This window comes from Salvelinus namaycush, chromosome 5 (genome assembly GCF_016432855.1).
Source record: "Salvelinus namaycush isolate Seneca chromosome 5, SaNama_1.0, whole genome shotgun sequence".
NCBI lineage: Eukaryota > Metazoa > Chordata > Actinopteri > Salmoniformes > Salmonidae > Salvelinus > Salvelinus namaycush.
Genome location: NC_052311.1, coordinates 38,279,418 through 38,299,228, shown reverse-complemented (window position 1 = coordinate 38,299,228; position 19,811 = coordinate 38,279,418). Strand labels below are relative to the sequence as shown.

Below are 19,811 nucleotides of genomic sequence, written 5' to 3'. Positions count from 1 at the left end.
CTTCTGAAACTCGTCAGTCTATTCTTGTTCTGAGAAATGAAGGCTATTCCATGTGAAAAATTGCCAAGAAACTGAAGATCTCGTACAACGCTGTGTAGTACTCCCTTCACAGAACAGTGCAAACTGTCTCTAACCAGAATAGAAAGAGGAATGGGAGGCCCCGGTGCATAACTGATCAAGAGGACAAGTACATTAGAGAGTGTCTAGTTTGAGAAACAGAAGCCTCACAAGTCCTCAACTGGCAGCTTCATTAAATAGTACCCGCAAACACCAGTCTCAACATCAACAGTGAAGAGGTGACTCCGGGATGCTGGCCTTCTACGTGCCCCCCAGTCGATTATGTTTTTTTGTTAGTTTATTTGCAAATTACTTTTTTACTTATTTTGTCATAATGTAAAAAACTCAAAGGCTCAGTCCTAGTTGTTGGGGGACAAAAATAAAATAAGGACAAGGTCTTGGACCAATATCCATGTATAGTTTGTGTGGTACTTCTTTTTCACAGACTATGTTGGGGGTTAAAGGCAGAGGTTTTGCCAATATCTGTTGTCAGGTTAAGGTTTCTTTTATTTTCAAATATCAGTTTCTTTTATTTTCAAATATCAGTTCTCTTATGACCGAAAATAACTTCTAGACATCAGGACTGCGATTACTCACCACGGACTAGCATAATCCTTTTTTTACTTTCACGACTGACGAGCCCGAAGCAAAGGGTATACTGCTTCCTCGGGAACAGGCCCCAATCCCTGTTATCTGCGTGGAGATGAGGCGGAGAAAGAGGGGCCGAAGGTCGGGCTGCCTTCTGAAAATTCGTAGGCTATCTAATAAACCTCCACTTCCCTCCATTCTGCTAGCAAACCCGCAATCTTTGGAGAATAAAATTGACGAGTTACGTGGAAGATTAAACGACCAACGGGACATTAAAAACTGTAACATCTTATGCTTCATGGAGTCTTGGCTGAAGGACAACAATATCAACAAATAGCTGGTTGGTTATACGATGTACAGGCAGGATAGAAAAGCGGAATCTGGTAAGACAAGGGGCAGCCTTCTATGTGTTTTTGTAAACAACAGCTGGTGCAAGATATCTAAGGAAGTCTTGATCTATTGCTCGCCTGAGGTAGAGTATCTAATGATAAGCTGTAGATCACATTGCCTACCGAGAGAGTTTTCATCTTTATTCTTTGTAGCTGTTTACATACCACCACGTTCAGAGGCTGGCACTAAGACAGCATTGAATGAGCTGTATTCCGCCATAAGCAAACAAAAAACGCCCACCCAGAGGCGGCGCTCCTAGTAGCCGGGAACTTTAATGCAGGGAAACTTAAATTAGTTTTACCAAATTATCATCAGCATGTTAAATGTGCAACCAGAGGAAAAAAACTCTGGACCACCTTTACTCCACACACAGAGATGCATACAAAGCTCTCCCTCGACCTCCATTTGGCAAATCTGACCATACTTCTATCCTCCTGATTCCTGCTTACAAGCAAAAAATAAAGCAGGACGCACCAGTGACTTAATCAATATAAAAGTGGTCAGAGGAAGCAGACGCTAAGCTACAGTTTAGCTAGCACAGACTGGAATATGTTCCGGGATTCCTCCGATGGCATTGAGGAGTTCACCACATCAGTCATTGGCTTCATCAATAAGTGCATCGATGACGTAATCCCCACAGTGACTGTATGTACATACCCCAACCAGAAACCGTGGATTACAGGCAGCAACCTCACTGAGCTAAAGGCTAGAGCTGCCGCTTTCAATGAGCGGGAATCTAACCCGGAAGCTTATAAGAAATCCTGCTATGCCCTCCGATGAACCATCAAACAGGCAATGCGTCAATACAGAACTAAGATCGAATCGTACTACACTGGCTCTGACGCTCGTCGGATGTGGCAGGGCTTGCAAACCATTACAGACTACAAAGGGAAGCACAGCCGAGAGCTGCCCAGTGACACAAGCTTACCAGACGAGCTGAACTACTTCAATGCTCGCTTCAAGGCAAATAACACTGAAACATTTATGAGAGCACCAGCTGATCCGGAAGACTGTGTGATCTCGCTCTCCGCAGCCGATGCGAGTAAGACCTTTAAACAGGTCAACATTCACAAGGCTGCAGGGCCAGACGGATTACCAGGACGTGTACTGCGAGCATGCACTGACCAACTGGCAAGTGTCTTCACTGACATTTTCAACCTCTCCCTGTCAGAGTCTGTAATACCAACATGTTTTAAGCAGACCACCATAGTCCTGTTCCCAAGAACACTAAGGTAACCTGCCTACATGACTACCGACCCGTAGCACTCACGTCTGTAGCTATGAAGTGCTTTGAACTGCTGGTCATGTCTCACATCAACACCATCATCCCAGAAAACTGAGACCCACTCCAATTTGCATACCGCCCCAACATATCCACAGATGATGCAATCTCTATTGCACTCCACACTGCCCTTTCCCACCTGGACAAAAGGAACACCGATGTGAGAATGCTATTCATTGACTACAGCTCAGCGTTCAAAGTCATAGTGCCCTCAAAGCTCATTAATAAGCTAAGGACCCTGGGACTAAACACCTCCCTCTGCAACTGGATCCTGGACTTCCTGACGGGCCGCCCCAGGTGATAAGGGTAGGTAACAACATATCCGCCACACTGATCCTCAACACAGGGGCCCCTCAGGGGTGTGTGCTCAGTTTCCTCCTGTACTCCCTGTTCGCTCATTACTGCACAGCCAGGCACAACTCCAACACCATCATTCAATTTGCAGATGACACAACAGTGTCTGATCACCGACAACGACGAGACAGCCTATAGGGAGGAGGTCAGAGACCTGGCCGTGTGGTGCCAGGAACCTCTCCCTCAACGTGATGAAGACCAAAGAGATGATTGTGAACTACAGGAAAAAGACAACAGAGCACACCCCCATTCTCATTGGCTGCAGTGGAGCAGGTTGAGAGCTTCAAACTAACATGTTCCAAGCACACCAAGACAGTCGTGAAGAGGGCACGACAAAAACTATCCCCCTTAGGAGACTGAAAAGATTTGGCATGGGTCCTCAGATCTTCAAAAGGTTCTACAGCTGCACCATCGAGAGCATCCTGACTGGTTGCATCACTGCCTGGAATGGCAGCTGCTCGGCCTCCGACCGCAAGGCACTACAGAGGGTAGTGTGAACGGCCCAGTACATTACTGGGGCCAAGCTTCCTGCCATCCAGGATCTCTAAACCAGGCGGTGTTAGAGGAAGGCCCTAAAAATTGTCAAAGACTCCAGCCACCCTAGTCCTCGACTGTTCTCTCTGCTATCGCACGGCAAACGGTACCGGAGCGCCAAGTCTAGGTCCAAGAGGCTTCTAAACATCTTCTGCCCCCAAGCCATAAGACTCCTGAACAGCTAATCAAATGGCTACCCAGACTATTTGCATTGCCCCCCTCTTTTACACCGCTGCTACTCTGTCGTTATCATTTATGCATAGTCACTAATAACTCTTCCTACATTTACATATTACCTCAACTATCCAGTGCCCCCGCATACTGACTCTGTACCGGTACCCCCTTGTATATAGTCTCGCTATTGTTATTTTACTGCTGCTCTTTAAATACTTGTTACTTTTAAAACTGCAATGTTGGTTAGGGGCTCGTAAGTAAGCAAAGGGTGGAAGGGCATGGCAATCTCCACCTGTTCCCCGGTTGTGGAACGGGCACTGATCCACAGGTAGCACAATAAAGTTTGTCAGATGTATTAATCTGGCTTCTTAAGTGATGGATGCATGCTTGCCAATGATGTCATACTCGCAAATCACTTGATGTGGGTCAGGGGTGTCTGTGGATGGAGGTGCATCTGTGGCAGAAGAGTCTTCTAAAAGGACAGAGTCATGCACTGTCTCTTCCACACTGATGACCGGTAGTCTATCAATGCGCAGCTGTGGATGGAGAGAATATATTGTGGATAAACAATTTACAAAAAACGGTACAGATGTGGCATAAGATGCACATTTAAAAATGTATACATTACTAAAGGCATAGAATGATAAACATACCACACAAAAGTGAAGGAATGTATTCTTCGTCCGAGCTGCTGTCTCCAGAATCTTCAAACTTGTCAGACTCCTCTTCATCAGAATCTTCATTCACCTGTGATTCCTTTGAGGGACTCCAGGTCTCATCAGCACCACTCTCGTCAGCACCAATTTCATCATCCCAATCGATGCTATCACAAATAAGACAAAATAGTAATATAATGGTAAATTGTGAATACAAACAACAAAAGTAAGCACTATAGCTCATCACAAATACTAAGAACAATCTTACACATTATTCATCTTCATTTACTTCTATGGTCTCTTCGGAGATGCTCATATTCATCAGGCTAAATAGAAATGATATAACATAACAAAAACAATTTATTGACTAAGGTCTGTACAACATTGGCAACACACATATAGGGTGATAAAGTCTGGGAATAGTTAACACATTTTTTTGTGTAGCCTGTTTTCGCCTTCTGTTGCCTCCATGGTGCTCCCATCTAGCTCAACAGCTCCAGGCTCCTCCAGAAACTCATCCCCTCTTTAGAAAAAGAAAGTCAGTTATACTCCAAGCATATTGTCAGGTATGCATAAATGGCTGTAAGGGAGTCAGGTGCAGGAGAGCAGATATTGGGTAGCCAACGGAGCCTTTTATTTAGGCGAACCAAAAACACACAGCAAAGTGAACACGAGTAAACATAACCCAGCGCAACAGACTAACGTGCGCATAACATGAAACAGAATAAACAATACCACACAAAGACATGGGGGAAACAGAGGGTTAAATACACAACTGTTAGGATTTAGGGAAATGAGAACCAGGTGTGTGGGAAAACAAGACAAGACAAATGGAAAATGGATCGGCGATGGCTAGAAGACCGACGACGTCGACCGCCGAAGCTAGCTAGCTAATGTTAGTTGTGATGTTTTTGAATGGAGAATCTGGGTTATGCTTTATGCTATCTAAATTATATGACTGTCTTGATAAATAACTAAGGTGTACATGGTATTAACCAGTCAGGATATTGACATAAGCATGTGTGTTTTTGAGAGTCATGATCATTTAGAACCTACTTACATTTTTCATTGGTGAAAACAATATTTTTTACTATTTTTACTTGAGTACTTTACACCACTGATGTATGGTTGGTTTTTGTGTCTCTCTCTTTGTGTAGTCTATGTGTGGGTGTATCTCTCTGGTACTATCATGTCTCTCTAGAGGAAAAATATTGTTTTCACCAATGAAAAATGTAAGTAGGTTCTAAATTTCTTTTATAAAGCCCTTTTACAAAAAGTCCCACTGTGCCTAACATCATTACTAAACTTAAGACATACGAGTTACCACACAGGATGGCTAACTCTGGAAATGTATTTTGTCTCTATTGAGTTAAGTAAATCAGCATTTCGTTTTTTTGCACCTTATCTGTGGAACAATCTTCAAAATGTTTTTAAATGTGATGTTTTGGTGCCTCTAGGCCATTTCAGAAAGCTGATTGAGGATCTTTTTACTGATGAATGTGTTTTTATTTTTATGACCATGTTTTTTTCTTTCTCCTTGTATTCTGGACTCATCTGTAAAAGAGACCTTGGTCTCAGTAAGACTCCCATATCAAATAAAGGTTAAATAAAATAAGGAATTCAGCTCCTCACCTTTTTAGATCATTGGGAGATGAGGAAATGGCTGCCATTTGTGACATCATAAACAAATGCATAACAGCATTATGACATCACTCCAGTTAACATTACGACAAACTCGCTGTAAACAAGACTCAGAACTGAACTATCTCTCCAGATTGTGGTTATTGTTAGCTTTTTTTTGTACGATTTCATTGCTTCTTAAGTCATGATTTCCAGACGATTTACTTTTTTTTCTTCTTTCCCCGGTTGACAATCATCAAGATCGAGCCTCCAGATCTTAAGGCCCTCCAGGACACCTTGATGCCTTGCATGGTGCCCAAACAATGGGCCAGCACCCTGTCTATGCAGGGGGACTTCTTTACTGACCTGGGCAATTTTGTCCTGGAGCTTTCAAAGACCACAGCTAAGACCACTGCTAAACCACTGCACCACCAGAGGACCAGAGAGGCCCAGAAAACATATCCTATGAGAGTTCACTTCTACTTGCAAATGGAATGCATACAGGGGAATAAGGTCCAATTGAAGACCTGTAATCCTGCAGACCTTTGTCCCCACATTGTCTTTTTAGTCCCCTGTTTATCCACTCTGTCACTCAGTGCATGCTGTTTCTATTGCTAAGACACAGGGCTCTATTTCTGGCTGGTGCTAAGGAGGAGCAAGCGTCAAACGTATGTTTGTTTTCAATTTCGTCATGTAGAAACTGGTGCACTGGCATTTCCCACCCCTTACGTCAGATTTTGGAAGCGGAAGCACAGCAAAGTGTAAGTTAAGATTCCCCTCTTAGTGTCTACTCCCCCCTTGGTGTCGACGCTGGCTCAACTCAAATTAATCAACTCAAGTGAATTAGGATCACTAAAACTTTTGACAATACTGGGACAAAAACACAATGCTTTTTTGTAGATTAGCAAAATGCAGGTGGTGCCAAGAATGGCACATTGTAGTGCACTGTGCAGAAACCTTTCTAAATATGACATTTGTAAAAAAAATATATATATATATTTAACCTTCATTTAACTTGGCAAGTCAGTTAACAACAAATTCTTATTTTACAATGACGGTCTACCCCAGTAAACCCTTAACCCGGACGATGCTGGGCCAATTGTGCACTGCCCTATGGGACTCCCAAACACGGCTGGTTCTGATACAGCCTGGGATTGAACCAGGGTCTGTAGTGATGCACTGAGATGCAGCACTGAGATGCAGTGGCATAGACCGCAGCGCCACTCGGGAGCCCTTTACAGTTTTGTTGACACAGTGACCTCCTGGTACTCTTACTGCAACAGTTACTCATTTTGGACTGGGGTTACTGCAGTGATGGACTTGATTTGACTAGTGGAGCTTCTGTGAGCGCCTATGAAGTGACATGTAGGGAGAGACTGGCTGCATTCCATCACTAGAGATCCCTGTATTGCAGAATACAGTGGATGATTACTGCAGCCCCAAACATTTTCCAGAGCAATTTACAATGTTACTGTTCATCCCGTCACATAGGTATGGCAGGAAGTGCTGTTGGCGACGGTATTTGCTAATAGAGTGAGTTTGTTGTTCTGCAGTACGTTCAGAGTAAGTGGTCATAACAGTAATATGATGCTGACAATGTACATATCCAGCTTGTTTTTGCTCAACCATCAATATGCCATGCAGTCTTGATTGGATGGGCCTAGCCTTCATGTTTATTAGTGAGTTATTTTTGTGGAGCTGCAATATGTTATTAATATAAAACAATTAAATATATAAGTATTTAGTTAAACTCATTTTAACACAGTGTATTTGTATTTATTATGGAACTGTCACACCCTGATCTGTTTCACCTGTCTTGTGCTTGTCTCCACCCCCCACCAGGTGTCTCCCATTTCCCCCCATTATCCTGTGTACTTATGCCTGCGTTTTCTCTTGGTTGGTTGCCAGTTCATCTTGTCTTGTCTTACCAGCATGTTTTCCAGTATCTCTAGTTTCTGTTTTCTAGTCCTCCCGGTTCTGACCATTCTGCCTGCCCTGAGCCTGCCTGCCGTTCTGTCCCTGATTGACACTGCCTTGGATTACTGACCTCTACCTGCCCTTGACCTGCTGTTGGCCTGCCCCCTGTTTTGTAATAAACATCTGAGATTCGTACTGTCTGCATCTGGGTCTTATCCTGAGTCGTGTTACAATGAACTGGCCATGACTGACCCAGCAGATTCGAACCAGCTCTGCAATGCCGTCTCCTAGATTTTACTTCAAAATCTTATGGAAGGATTCCAGACCTTGTCGGAACGTCATGACCGCACTTTCAATATATTGCTGGTGCAATTCCGCGGATTGTCTATTATGCAATCAGTCACAATAGTAACTTCCCAGCCTCTCAGTAACCCCGCTGTCAGCAGCGCGTCTCCCCAGCCCACCCCTGCTTCTCCAGCTTTGCTGGAGATTAAAGAACCTGTTTGGCTTTCTCTCCAGTGCTCCTTCACCTTTGAGCTGTAGCCCTCTTCTTTCCCTTGGACCACTCGAGTATAGCGTACCTAATAATGCTGATGTTTGGGAGGGTTCTAGGGTTGTGGGCTATAGTGTAGGAGCAACGGTGTAGGAGCAACAATCCACCGTTTGCATCAGTCTGGAGGAGTTCATGGCAGAGGTAGAAAAGGTATTTGATTCTCCGTTTTCCGGGAGAGAGGCTGCTTGGAAGCTACTCCTAATACGTCAAGACTCCCGTAGTGTGGCAGACTATGAGGTCGATTTCTGCACATTGGCCACCGAGAGTGCCTGGAACCCGGAATCCCTGTTTGACGTGTTCCTTCATGGATAATCGGAGATGTTTAAAGACGAGCTCGCTGCCCGGGAGCTGCCCATGGATCTCGACTCTCTCGTCGCCTTGACCATACAGATCGATGGGTGGCTACGGGAACGTAGAAGGGTTTGAAGGTCTGTTCCCAGCCACAATCGCTCATCCAAGGATCCCCCTCGCCTCCGAGGAATCCCGGAGGTGACTGACGTCTACATTACAGAGAGAATCCAAGGTTACCAGAGTTCCCCTGGGAATCACTGAGGTCTGCCGACTTGCCTCCTCCAGGGCCTATGCAACTTGGCAGAGCTAAATTGTCTCCTGCCAAACATCTACGCAGACTTAACACCAAGAGCTGTCTGTAATGTGGAACTACAGGTCATTACATTTCTACCTGTCCATTAAAACACCAGGCTCATCAGTAGGAACGAGTACGCTGGTAGGCCATATGGAGAATTTCCAATATCCCATTACTCGTACCCCTCTCAGATCAAATAAAATCTAATTGTATTTGTCACAGGCACCGAATAGAACAATACAACCTTACAGTGAAATCCTTACTTACAAGCCCTTAACCAACAAAACAGTTTTAAGAAAAAAGGTTTAAGAAAGTATTTAATAAAATAAACTGAAGTAAAAAAAAAAATACAAATAATTAAGGAGCAAAAATAAAATAACTGTAGCGAGGCAATATACAGGGGGTGCCAGTAGCAGCAGCTTAAAAATGGGGGATGGGATGGGGACAATGTTCAGGAGTCTTATGGCTTGGTGGTAGAAGCTGTTTGGAAGCCTTTTGGACCTAGACTTGGCGCTAAGGTACCACTTGCCGTGTGGTAGCAGAGAGAACCGTCTTGGACTAGGGTGGCTGGAGACTTTGGCAATTCTTTGGGCCTTCCTATGACACCGCCTGGTATAGAGGTCCTGGATGGCAGGACGCTTGGCACCAGTGATGTCCTGGGAAGTACGCACTACACTCTGTAGTGCCTTGCGGTCGGAAGCCGAGCAGTTGCCATACCAGCCGGTGATGCAACCAGTCAGGATGCTCTCGATGGTGTAGCTGAAGAACTTTTTCAAGATCTGAGGACCCATGCCAAATCTTTTCAGTCTCTTGAGGGGGACTAGGCATTGTCGTGCCCTGTTCACAACTGTCTTGGTGTGTTTGAACCATGATAGATTGTTGGTGATGTGGACACCAAGGAACTTGAAGCTCTCAACCTGCTCCAATACAGCCCTGTCGATGAGAATGGGGGCTTGCTCGGTCCTCCTTTTTCTGTAGCCCACAATCATCTCCTTTGTCTTGATCACGTTGAGGGAGAGGTTGTGATCCTGGCACCACACTGTCAGGTCTCTGACCTCCTCCCCATAGGCTGTCTCATCGTTGTCGGTGATCAGGCCTACCACTGCTGTGTCGTCGGCAAACTTAATGATGGTGTTGGACATGTACTTGTCATGAGTGAACAGGGAGCACAGGAGGGGACTGAGCACGCACCCCTGAGGGGCCCCTGTGTTGAGCATCAGCATGGCAGATGTGTTGTTCCCTACCCTCACCACCTGGGGGGTGGCCCGTCAGGAAGTCCAGGATCCAGTTGCAGGGGGAGGTGTTTAATCCCAGGGTCCTTAGCATAGTGATGAGCTTTGAGGGCACTATGGTGTTGAACGCTGAGCTCTAGTCAATGAATAGCATTCTCACCTAGCTGTACCGTTTGTCCAGGTTGGAAAGGGCAGTGTGGAGTGCAATCGAGATTGCATCATCTGTGGATCTGTTGGGGCAGTATGCAAATCAGAGCGGGTCTAGGGTTTCTGGGATAATGGTGTTGATGTGAGCCATGACCAGCCGTTCAAAGCACTTCATGGCTACAGACGTGAGTGCTACGGGTTGGTTGTCATTTAGGCAGGTTACCTTGGTGTTCTTGGGCACAGGGACTATGGTGGTCTGCTTGAAACATGTTGGTATTACAGACTCGGTCAGGGACAGGTTGAAAATGTCAGTGAAGACACTTGCCAGTTGGTCAGTGCATGGTCGGAGTACACGTCCTGGTAATTCGACCTGCCCTGCGGCCTTCTGAATGTTGACCTGTTTAAAGGTCTTACTCACATCGGCTACGGAGAGCGTGATCACACAGTCGTCCGGAACAGCTGATGCTCTCAACACTCTTCAGTGTTGCTTGCCTCAAAGCGAGCATAGACGTTTTTTAGCTATTTGATTGTTCGTCAGAGGGCATAGCAAGATTTCTTATAAGCATCCGGGTTCGAGTCCCACTCCTTGAAGCAGCAGCTCTACCCATTAGCTCAGCACAGATGTTGCCTGTGATCCATGGCTTCTTGTTGGGAAATGTACGTACGGTTGCTATTCCAAGATGGCATAGCAGTCGAGCGTCTGTTTTGTTGGTCTTGTCCCGTCCCGTGTATATATTGTTTTCTTTGTATATATTTCGTACATATTTTTAATATTTTTAATCTCAATTTCCATCTACGGACTGAACGTACTCTCCTGCAACACGCCTCACACAATGTGGTATGGATCTGCTATTTTTTATATTTTAGAACTGGAACCCTCATCAGAAGCTAGCCAGTTAACTAGATACTAGCTAGCAGTCAGTTAGCCACTGCTAGCGGTCATCACCGTTAATTCGGACATCAGCCAGCCTCAGCCCGGTCAATTCCTGCCAGTCTGCACAGCGCGACATCAACCCAGAGCATATCGGACTGCTTTTCTCTTCCACATCTCCAGATTCCTACCTCTTCCGTTGCGACATCCCCCTGAGGCCCAACTGCTAGCCTGCTAGCCCCGGCCTGCTAGCTATCTGAATCGCCATGTCTCCAGCTCGTCTAGCTACTCACTGGACCCTATGATCACTCGGCTACACATGCCTCTCCCTAATGTCAATATGCCTTGTCTATTGCTGTTTTTGTTAATGATTTTTGTCTTGTTTCACTGTAGAGCCTCCAGCCCTGCTCAATATGCCTTAGCTAGCCCTTTTGTTCCACCCCCCACACATGTGGTGATCTCACCTGGCTTAAATGGTGCCTCTAGAGACAAAACCTCTCTCATCGTCACTCAATGCCTAGGTTTACCTCCACTGTACTCACATCCTACCATACCCATCTCTGTACATTATGCCTTGAATCTATTCTTCCGCGCCTAGAAATCTTCTCCTTTAACTCTCTGTTCCGAACGCACTAGACAACCAGTTCTTATAGCCTTTAGCCGTACTCTTTGAATGTCTAGAGTGTCTAGTTTGAGAAACAGACACCTCACAAGTCCTCAACTGGCAGCGTCATTAAATAGTACCCACAAAACACCAGTCTCAACGTCAACAGTAAAGTGGTGACTCCGGGATGCTGGCCTTCTAGGCAGAGTTCCTCTGTCCAGTGTCTGTGTTCTTTTGCCCATCAAATCAAATCAAATGTATTTATATAGCACTTCTTACATCAGCTGATATCTCAAATTGCTGTACAGAAACCCAGCCTAAAACCCCAAACAGCAAGCAATGCAGGTGTAGAAGCACGGTGGCTAGGAAAAACTCCCTAGAAAGGCCAAAACCTAGGAAGAAACCTAGAGAGGAACCAGGCTATGAGGGGTGGCCAGTCCTCTTCTGGCTGTGCCGGGTGGAGATTATAACAGAACATGGCCAAGATGTTCAAATGTTCATAAATGACCAGCATGGTCAAATAATAATAATCACAGTAGTTGTCGAGGGTGTAACAAGTCAGCACCTCAGGAGTAAATGTCAGTTGGCTTTTCATAGCCGATCATTAAGAGTATCTCTACCGCTCCTGCTGTCTCTAGAGAGTTGAAACAGCAGGTCTGGGACAGGTAGCATGTCCGGTGAACAGGTCAGGGTTCCATAGCTGCAGACAGAACAGTTGAAACACGGCCAGGTGGACTGGGGACAGCGAGGAGTCATCATGCCAGGTAGTCCTGAGGCATGGTCCTAGGGCTCAGGTCCTCCGAGAGAGAGAAAGTAAGAAAGAAAGAGAGAAAGAGAGAATTAGAGAGAGCATACTTAAATTCACACAGGACACCGGATAAGACAGGAGAAGTACTCCAGATATAACAGACTGACCCTAGCCCCCCGACACATAAGCTACTGCAGCATAAATACTGGAGGCTGAGACAGGAGGGGTCAGGAGACACTGTGGACCCATCCGATGATACCCCCGGACAGGGCCAAACAGGCAGGATATAACACCACCCACTTTGCCAAAGCACAGCCCCCACACGACTAGAGGGATATCTTCAACCACCAACTTACCATCCTGAGACAAGACCGAGTATAGCCCACAAAGATCTCCGCCACGGCACAACCCAAGACAGGAAGATCACGTCAGTGACTCAACCCACTCAAGTGATGCACCCCTCCTAGGGACGGCATGGAAGAGCACCAGTAAGCCAGTGACTCAGCCCCTGTAATAGGGTTAGAGGCAGAGAATCCCAGTGGAGAGAGGGGAACCGGCCAGGCAGAGACAGCAAGGGCGTTTCGTTGCTCCAGAGCCTTTCCGTTCACCTTCACACTTCTGGGCCAGACTACACTCAATCATATGACCTACTGAAGAGATGAGTCTTCAGTAAAGACTTAAAGGTTGAGATATACCCTTTGTTGGCAATGACAGAGGTCAAACGTTTTCTGTAAGTCTTCACAAGGTTTTCACACACTGTTGCTGGTATTTTGGCCCATTCCTCCATGCAGATCTCCTCTAGAGCAGTGATGTTTTGGGGCTGTTGCTGGGCAACACGGACTTTCAACTCCCTCCAAAGATTTTCTATGGGGTTGAGATCTGGAGACTGGCTAGGCCACTCCAGGACCTTGAAATGCTTCTTACGAAGCCACTCCTTCGTTGCCTGGGCAGTGTGTTTGGGATCATTGTCATGCTGAAAGACCCAGCCACGTTTCATCTTCAATGCCCTTGCTGATGGTAGGCTTTGTTACTTTGGTCCCAGCTCTCTGCAGGTCATTCACTAGGTCCCCCCGTGTGGTTCTGGGATTTTTGCTCACTGTTCTTGTGATCATTTTGACCCCACGGGGTGAGATCTTGCGTGGAGCCCCAGATCGAGGGAGATTATCAGTGGTCTTGTATGTCTTCCATTTCCTAATAATTGCTCCCACAGTTGATTTCTTCAAACCAAGCTGCTTACCTATTGCAGAGTCAGTCTTCCCAGCCTGGTGCAGGTCTACAATTTTGTTTCTGGTGTCCTTTGACAGCTCTTTGGTCTTGGCCATAGTGGAGTTTGGAGTGTGACTGTTTGAGGTTGTGGACAGGTGTCTTTTATACTGATAACAAGTTCAAACAGGTGCCATTAATACAGGTAACGAGTGGAGGACAGAGGAGCCTCTTAAAGAAGAAGTTACAGGTCTGTGAGAGCCAGAAATCTTGCTTGTTTGTAGGTGACCAAATACTTATTTTCCACCATAATTTGCAAATAAATTCATTAAAAATCCTACAATGTGATTTTCTGGATTTTTTTTTCTCATTTTGTCTGTCATAGTTGAAGTGTACCTATGATGAAAATGTACAGGCCTCTCTCATCTTTTTAAGTGGGAGAACTTGCACAATTGGTGGCTGACTAAATACTTTTTTGCCCCACTGTACATATGCCTAGACTTACAAACACCCCTAGACATACAAAAACCCTAGACAATACAATACAAGCATACCCACCCTCGTCACACCCTGACCTAACCAAAATAATAAAGAAAACATAGATAACTAAGGTCAGGGCGTTACAGCACTCTTTCACAAAAAAAGAGGATGAAGAGCATCTCCGTCTTGCTGATTATGTGCTGTCATCCACCTGCATATCTGATGTAGGAAAATAGATAAGAGATAAGTTGAGTTAATATGTTTATGTATTTGTACTGTGCATGTGTGTGTATGTGTATATATATCTTGGTATATATAGCCTTGCCGAAATCCCCCCCCCCCCCCCCCCCCCCTTCTAATATCCTTACTTTTGTGGCTAGAGTCAAACACTTTCTGTGGCACACATATGAGTTAAATACTTTCTATAGAACAAACTTCACATCAGGATAGGCAACCGAAATTAATAATTCATGTATGTGTGTTATATTAAACGTAGAGGAGGGAGTAAAATGTAGGCAAGCAATTAACATTTCAGAACAACTACTAGTCGAATAAGACATGGGAGAGATGACGAATTTTGGCAAAGAGATTTATTTATAGACTAATACACTTGAAACAAATAGCCAAACCGAAAACTGCAGACATTACTAGTGCCTCCCCCGTGATCAAACCGACATAAAAAATTTAATGAAACGCAGCCTAACACGGAACCCAAACCGGCTTCGCGCGTGCGCCATCGTGCGCTATTGTGCATACATTTATTTTGCCCCCCCACACCAAGCGCGATCACGACACGCAGGTTAAAATATCAAAACAAACTCTGAACCAATGACATTAATTTGGGGACAGGTCGAAAAGCATTAAACATGTATGGCAATTTAGCTAGTTAGCTTGCACTTGCTAGCTAACGTTAATTTGTCCTATTTAGCTAGCTTGCTGTTGCTAGCTAATTTGTCCTGGGATATAAACATTGAGTTGTTATTTTACCTGAAATGCACAAGGACCTCTACTCCGGCAATTAATCCACACATAAAACGGCCAACCGAATCGTTTCTAGTCATCTCTCCTCCTTCCAGGCTTTTTCATCTTTGAATTTATATGGTGATCGCATCTAAACTTTCATTGTATTACCACGACAACCGGCAACAAAGTTCGTCTTTCAATCACCCACGTGGGTATAACCAATGAGGAGATGGCACGTGGGTACCTGCTTCTATAAACCAATGAGGAGATGGGAGAGGCAGGACTTTCAGCGCCGATCTGCGTCAGAAATAGAAATGAATTCAATTTTAGGGCGCGTGCGAGCAGTGTGGGTGCAATAATTGAATAACATGGATTTCTACATTTATTTTGCGACGCTCGCGCACGCGACGTGTTCGGTCTGGTCAGCATGTAACGTGATCAGAAATCACAACTAGCAAGCAAGTCGCAGCAATGAAGAATTGAGTGCGTGCGCGTTCACGCGATGGGGGGATTCTGGCAGGGGGGAGCTTAACGGCACAACACCGGAACCCTCGCCCCTTGTGTCTGACTGGTCTGTCTCGCAAGCGTTCCCGAAAGTCCTCGCGATGTTGCGCCAGTGGGGTTAGAAGAGTGATAGCTTTAGAAAGCTCGATAGCGTAACTATTTATGTTGATGATGGTAGGCTACTGTATACATCTTGGGAACCCTGTCTCATGCTTTTGTTTTCATTCCAGCTGAGAACCTCGATACATTAGGGTCCGTTCGTAAATGCACAGCGTTTCGCTCTCAGGATTGATCTGAGCGTTCTGACCTCACAACGGCAGTCAAGCGCCCAATCTAACTGGCTAAAGTTGACTAGTTTGCTAGCTACTTCTAGACACAAATGAGAACACCTCACTGACCATTTTACTTGCCCTATCAGAGCTAGTTAGGCTGTTTTCATGCTATCAATCGCGTTAGTGACTATCTGACTAGCTGCTAGCAACATTTGATTTCCATTTTTTTGCAAACATTTATTGGGACCTGTCATATTCAACGGTGTTGCGCGTTCGTAAATTCATGAGTTATTCTGCACTCTGGCACACTCAAACGAGAGTGCTTTGAAATCGGAGTAGATAGACAAAATTCATTTACGAACTCACCCTAAATCGACATTATTGATTGGACGATTAGGACCAATGGGAGTAGAGAACGAGATGTGACGAGTTGACTTTAGTGTTTCGTTCCTTTTTGTTGCGCGAACGGTGCTGAGGCAGGCAGTGAAGAAGGCGCGACCACACCACTTTGTAAGCATTTGAAGGTAGGTATAAATAACGCTTTTAACGGTAATCATTGGAGATATATTGATGGCAGTCATTACGCTTTCAGTGATGTTTGTCATTTTTGGGGTAAGTAACTTAGTTGTCATTACAAATGTATGGTAATTGAGAATCCCATAATGTAAGCCAGTTAACGTTACTATAGCTAGCTAACAAGCCCTAAGCTAACTTTAGCCCACTGCTCGGTTTTATTTTTGGTGACAAGGTTTTTGATTTTTTCTAGTTCCACGTTACACAAAAAATATTTGTATTATACAATACATTATTGTATTTATCTTTAACGTAAACATTTCGGCGGGTTTTGCTACCCAGCGCATGACTTTGGTGATGGAGACTAGGTGGGTGTGATCACACTCTGCCTCGGTCTGCGCTTTTTCCCAATTCCTATGTCGTCAGTCGACGATTAAACATTGACTTTCGACACCACTAAGGACACATTGCTGTGCTTTAACTTACATGTGAAGAGGGGTTTCAGTCCGCCAACGGTTAAGATAGCTAGCTACAGTAGCTAGATTATTTATTCAGGTTGTTAGCCATTGTCTGTGCCCCTGCTGAGCTGACAGTGTAGCCGAGTCCATTGTCTCCTCAGCACCAGTTTGCTATTCGTGCATTTGCAGGTGGGTTGAGATGGATATCAGTGTCGGTGACATTTGTCTAGCTATGTCAAGTTAATGTGTGGTATTGTATAATCTTTAATAATGTAATGATTCCTAATTGTGTAGTATTTGTTTTTAGTTTTTATGAAATTGAATCCACATGAATAGGTTGCGATTACTGTTGGTCGTTTGTATTCAGCCTTTGCTAGTGTTGGTTTCTTGTTTTGAAGCTGGTCTTAGCGTAGGCACGCCTCGACCTTTTAGCTAGGAATTGGCTTTAACTCAATAATTGCAATGATTGAATTTGAATGCTCTTCAATCTAACTGTCAATTCAGACCACACCTAGCTAAGTTCATATTGTTCTTTGACCTGTATTCACAATGGTGCTTTATTGTCTTCGTGCAATAGTCAACTCCAATGTTGGGAAAGAAAACGTTATCTGCTGACATGATATTGCCATGGCAAGGTAGAAGAAATTCTATTTTAGTAAGCTTCATTTATGCTCTGGTATTTGTTCCTGATTAACAAGGATGGGAAGGACTTCATTTCCACGCCCTTTTTGTCTCCATTGAAATAAAATAAAAATCACATTTGCCAGCTCTTGTTTTGAACAGGTGCAGTAAGACTACTTTGAAATCTATTCTCAATCATTTGCTGTATCACTAACATTCATGCTACATGTCTAACATACATCTCCAACGGTCATTTTATAGACAGCAATACCCTCAATTGAATTCTTACATGGCACATATCATGGCTCTCCACCTTCTGAATCAATAGTTGTCATTGCTTTTATCAATCCGTGTTTCTGTTCATTCCTGATTAGCGCATGGATGCATCTTTGATGTATTGTCTTTCTGTCATTAAACCTATGGCTTTGTCTGTATTTTTCCTCCCAGGCATAGCAACCTTCAGTACTCTGCTGAAATGGCATCCTCTGGAGGTAAGTGTTAACATGACAGGCCTTTATTACACTATTACAATAAGCTCCAACAATATTGGGACAGTTAGACATTTTTTGTTGTTTAGTGCCCAATAGAAATTAATGGTACATTTTGGAGTCACTTTTATGCAATCAGCTACACTATTGTATTGTTTAGGTGTTATAACTCTATGCTATTATCAGTTTGATACATACTTGTATCAACATTGATGGATTCACTATTTTCACAGAGATCCTGATCAAGGAGTTGGACAAGCGTGCTTCAGGTCAAGCATTTGAGGTAATCTTGGCCCCCGATGCCAAGGGTGAAATCCCCCTACCTCCCCCGAAGGAGAAGAAGGAGATGTCCCTGGAGGAGATTCAGAAGAAACTGGAGGCTGCAGAGGAGAGACGCAAGGTACCTACAGTCAGATATACACAAATAAGTATCAGGAAATGGAGCCGCATCCACCTTACAGGTTTAGTTAATTTATATTGTATTATTTTCTAGCACAGGTTTGGTCCCACTAGCCTACCACTAACTTACTGCGTGACTTTGATTTTCTAATTTGATCAGAGTCATGAGGCAGAGGTGCTGAAGCACTTAGCTGAGAAGAGAGAGCACGAGAAGGAAGTTCTGAAGAAAGCCATGGAAGAGAACAACAACTTCAGCAAGACGGCAGAGGAGAAGCTCAATCAGAAGATGGAAGCCAACAAAGAGAATCGCACGGCACGAATGGCAGCACTCAATGAGAAATTCAAGGAGAAGGTTGGCCTCACTGCTCAGTCTGCCATTTTTCTCAGTCATCTTGACGTCATTTTCTGCAATCCTGTACTTAAGAGAGAATTTCAAATTGAAAGGCCCAGGTTATGGAAATAGAATGTTGGTTGAAATTCCATGTACACTGTTCAAAGTTATACTTAACTAATCAGGATAACTTATGTGATTTTCATGTTTTTATTCATTCTAGGATAAGAAGCTTGAGGAGGTACGAAAGGCAAAGGAAACAAAACCAGAGGGGGAGAACTGATTTTCTTTTGTAATATTTAAAAAAAAACTTGTGCAAAGATATCTTTTTGTTCTGTTCAATGACAGTATTATATTTGTCATTGTTATAGTTTTATTCACCTTGTTAGGATTAGTTAGGCTGTCCATTGTTGCTTTTGTTGTGGATGTGTAAGTATTTCTTCCCCCACCTCCGGTAGATTTGTGTATTGCAGTTTATGACCTTTGAAATAAGCAGCGTTTTTACCTATAAGGAAGCATGCCACTGTTACGCATTGGTCCTTATCATTGTGATTTGCATAATGTAAGTAAATCCTTGTACCTTGTAAAACTGCGTTTATCTGATCTTAATAAAGTTGCAATTGTTCTTTAAAACCTCTAAAAGTCTTAGCCATTGTGGGGGGGGGGTAGGGTACTAAGCTAACATGAAATTGTTTTAAAGATGGTCATACCATGGATCATTTAGCTATTTGATTTTGATTTAATAATATTTAATTTGTCCTTTACTACTATATAGCCCATAGAAACCCATTGAATAACACATTGATAAATGGCATTCAAAAATGAATCATAAGGAATAAGGTTTTGAAGTGTCTGTTCTATATCTAGGATATATAAGAAAGCTCAGGAAATATATATATTAACTCATTTAATCCCTTATTATTGTTGGCATAAAACGACCTCCATACTTCTATTCGTTTGTATGGGTTACCTTCAGACAAGTCCCATGGGGGGCGTAGAGCAAAATGGAGAACACCATCGTGTACGTGAGTCTTCCTTTTTCATAGAGTGGTCATAATAGTTTGTAGGAGCTACATAAGTTTTCGTGAGTAGACCGATTTTTGGGATGTCTCATGATCTGATGAATACCGCTGTAGCTTGGCCACCTTCCACCGCAGATGCAGAAGGCCTACAGGCGGATGCGGTGGATTTAAACGCAGCCCATGCAAAAAAATACTGATCTCTAGTTTAAACGGACGGATTTTGATGGGGATTTTTATATTATGT

The 19,811-nt window shown here is 44.0% G+C and overlaps 1 protein-coding gene across 1 annotated transcript; it reads left to right on the top strand.

Annotated features, from left to right (window-relative positions):
* Positions 1 to 15,556: 15,556 nt before the first annotated feature.
* Positions 15,557 to 19,180, top strand: LOC120047523 (stathmin-like). The gene is made up of 5 exons (XM_038993050.1): positions 15,557 to 16,259; positions 17,775 to 17,818; positions 18,049 to 18,215; positions 18,375 to 18,566; positions 18,769 to 19,180. Exons 2-5 carry the CDS (start codon positions 17,803 to 17,805, stop codon positions 18,826 to 18,828), a joined length of 435 nt encoding a protein of 144 aa, XP_038848978.1. The 5' UTR covers positions 15,557 to 16,259; positions 17,775 to 17,802; the 3' UTR covers positions 18,829 to 19,180.
* Positions 19,181 to 19,811: the final 631 nt, after the last annotated feature.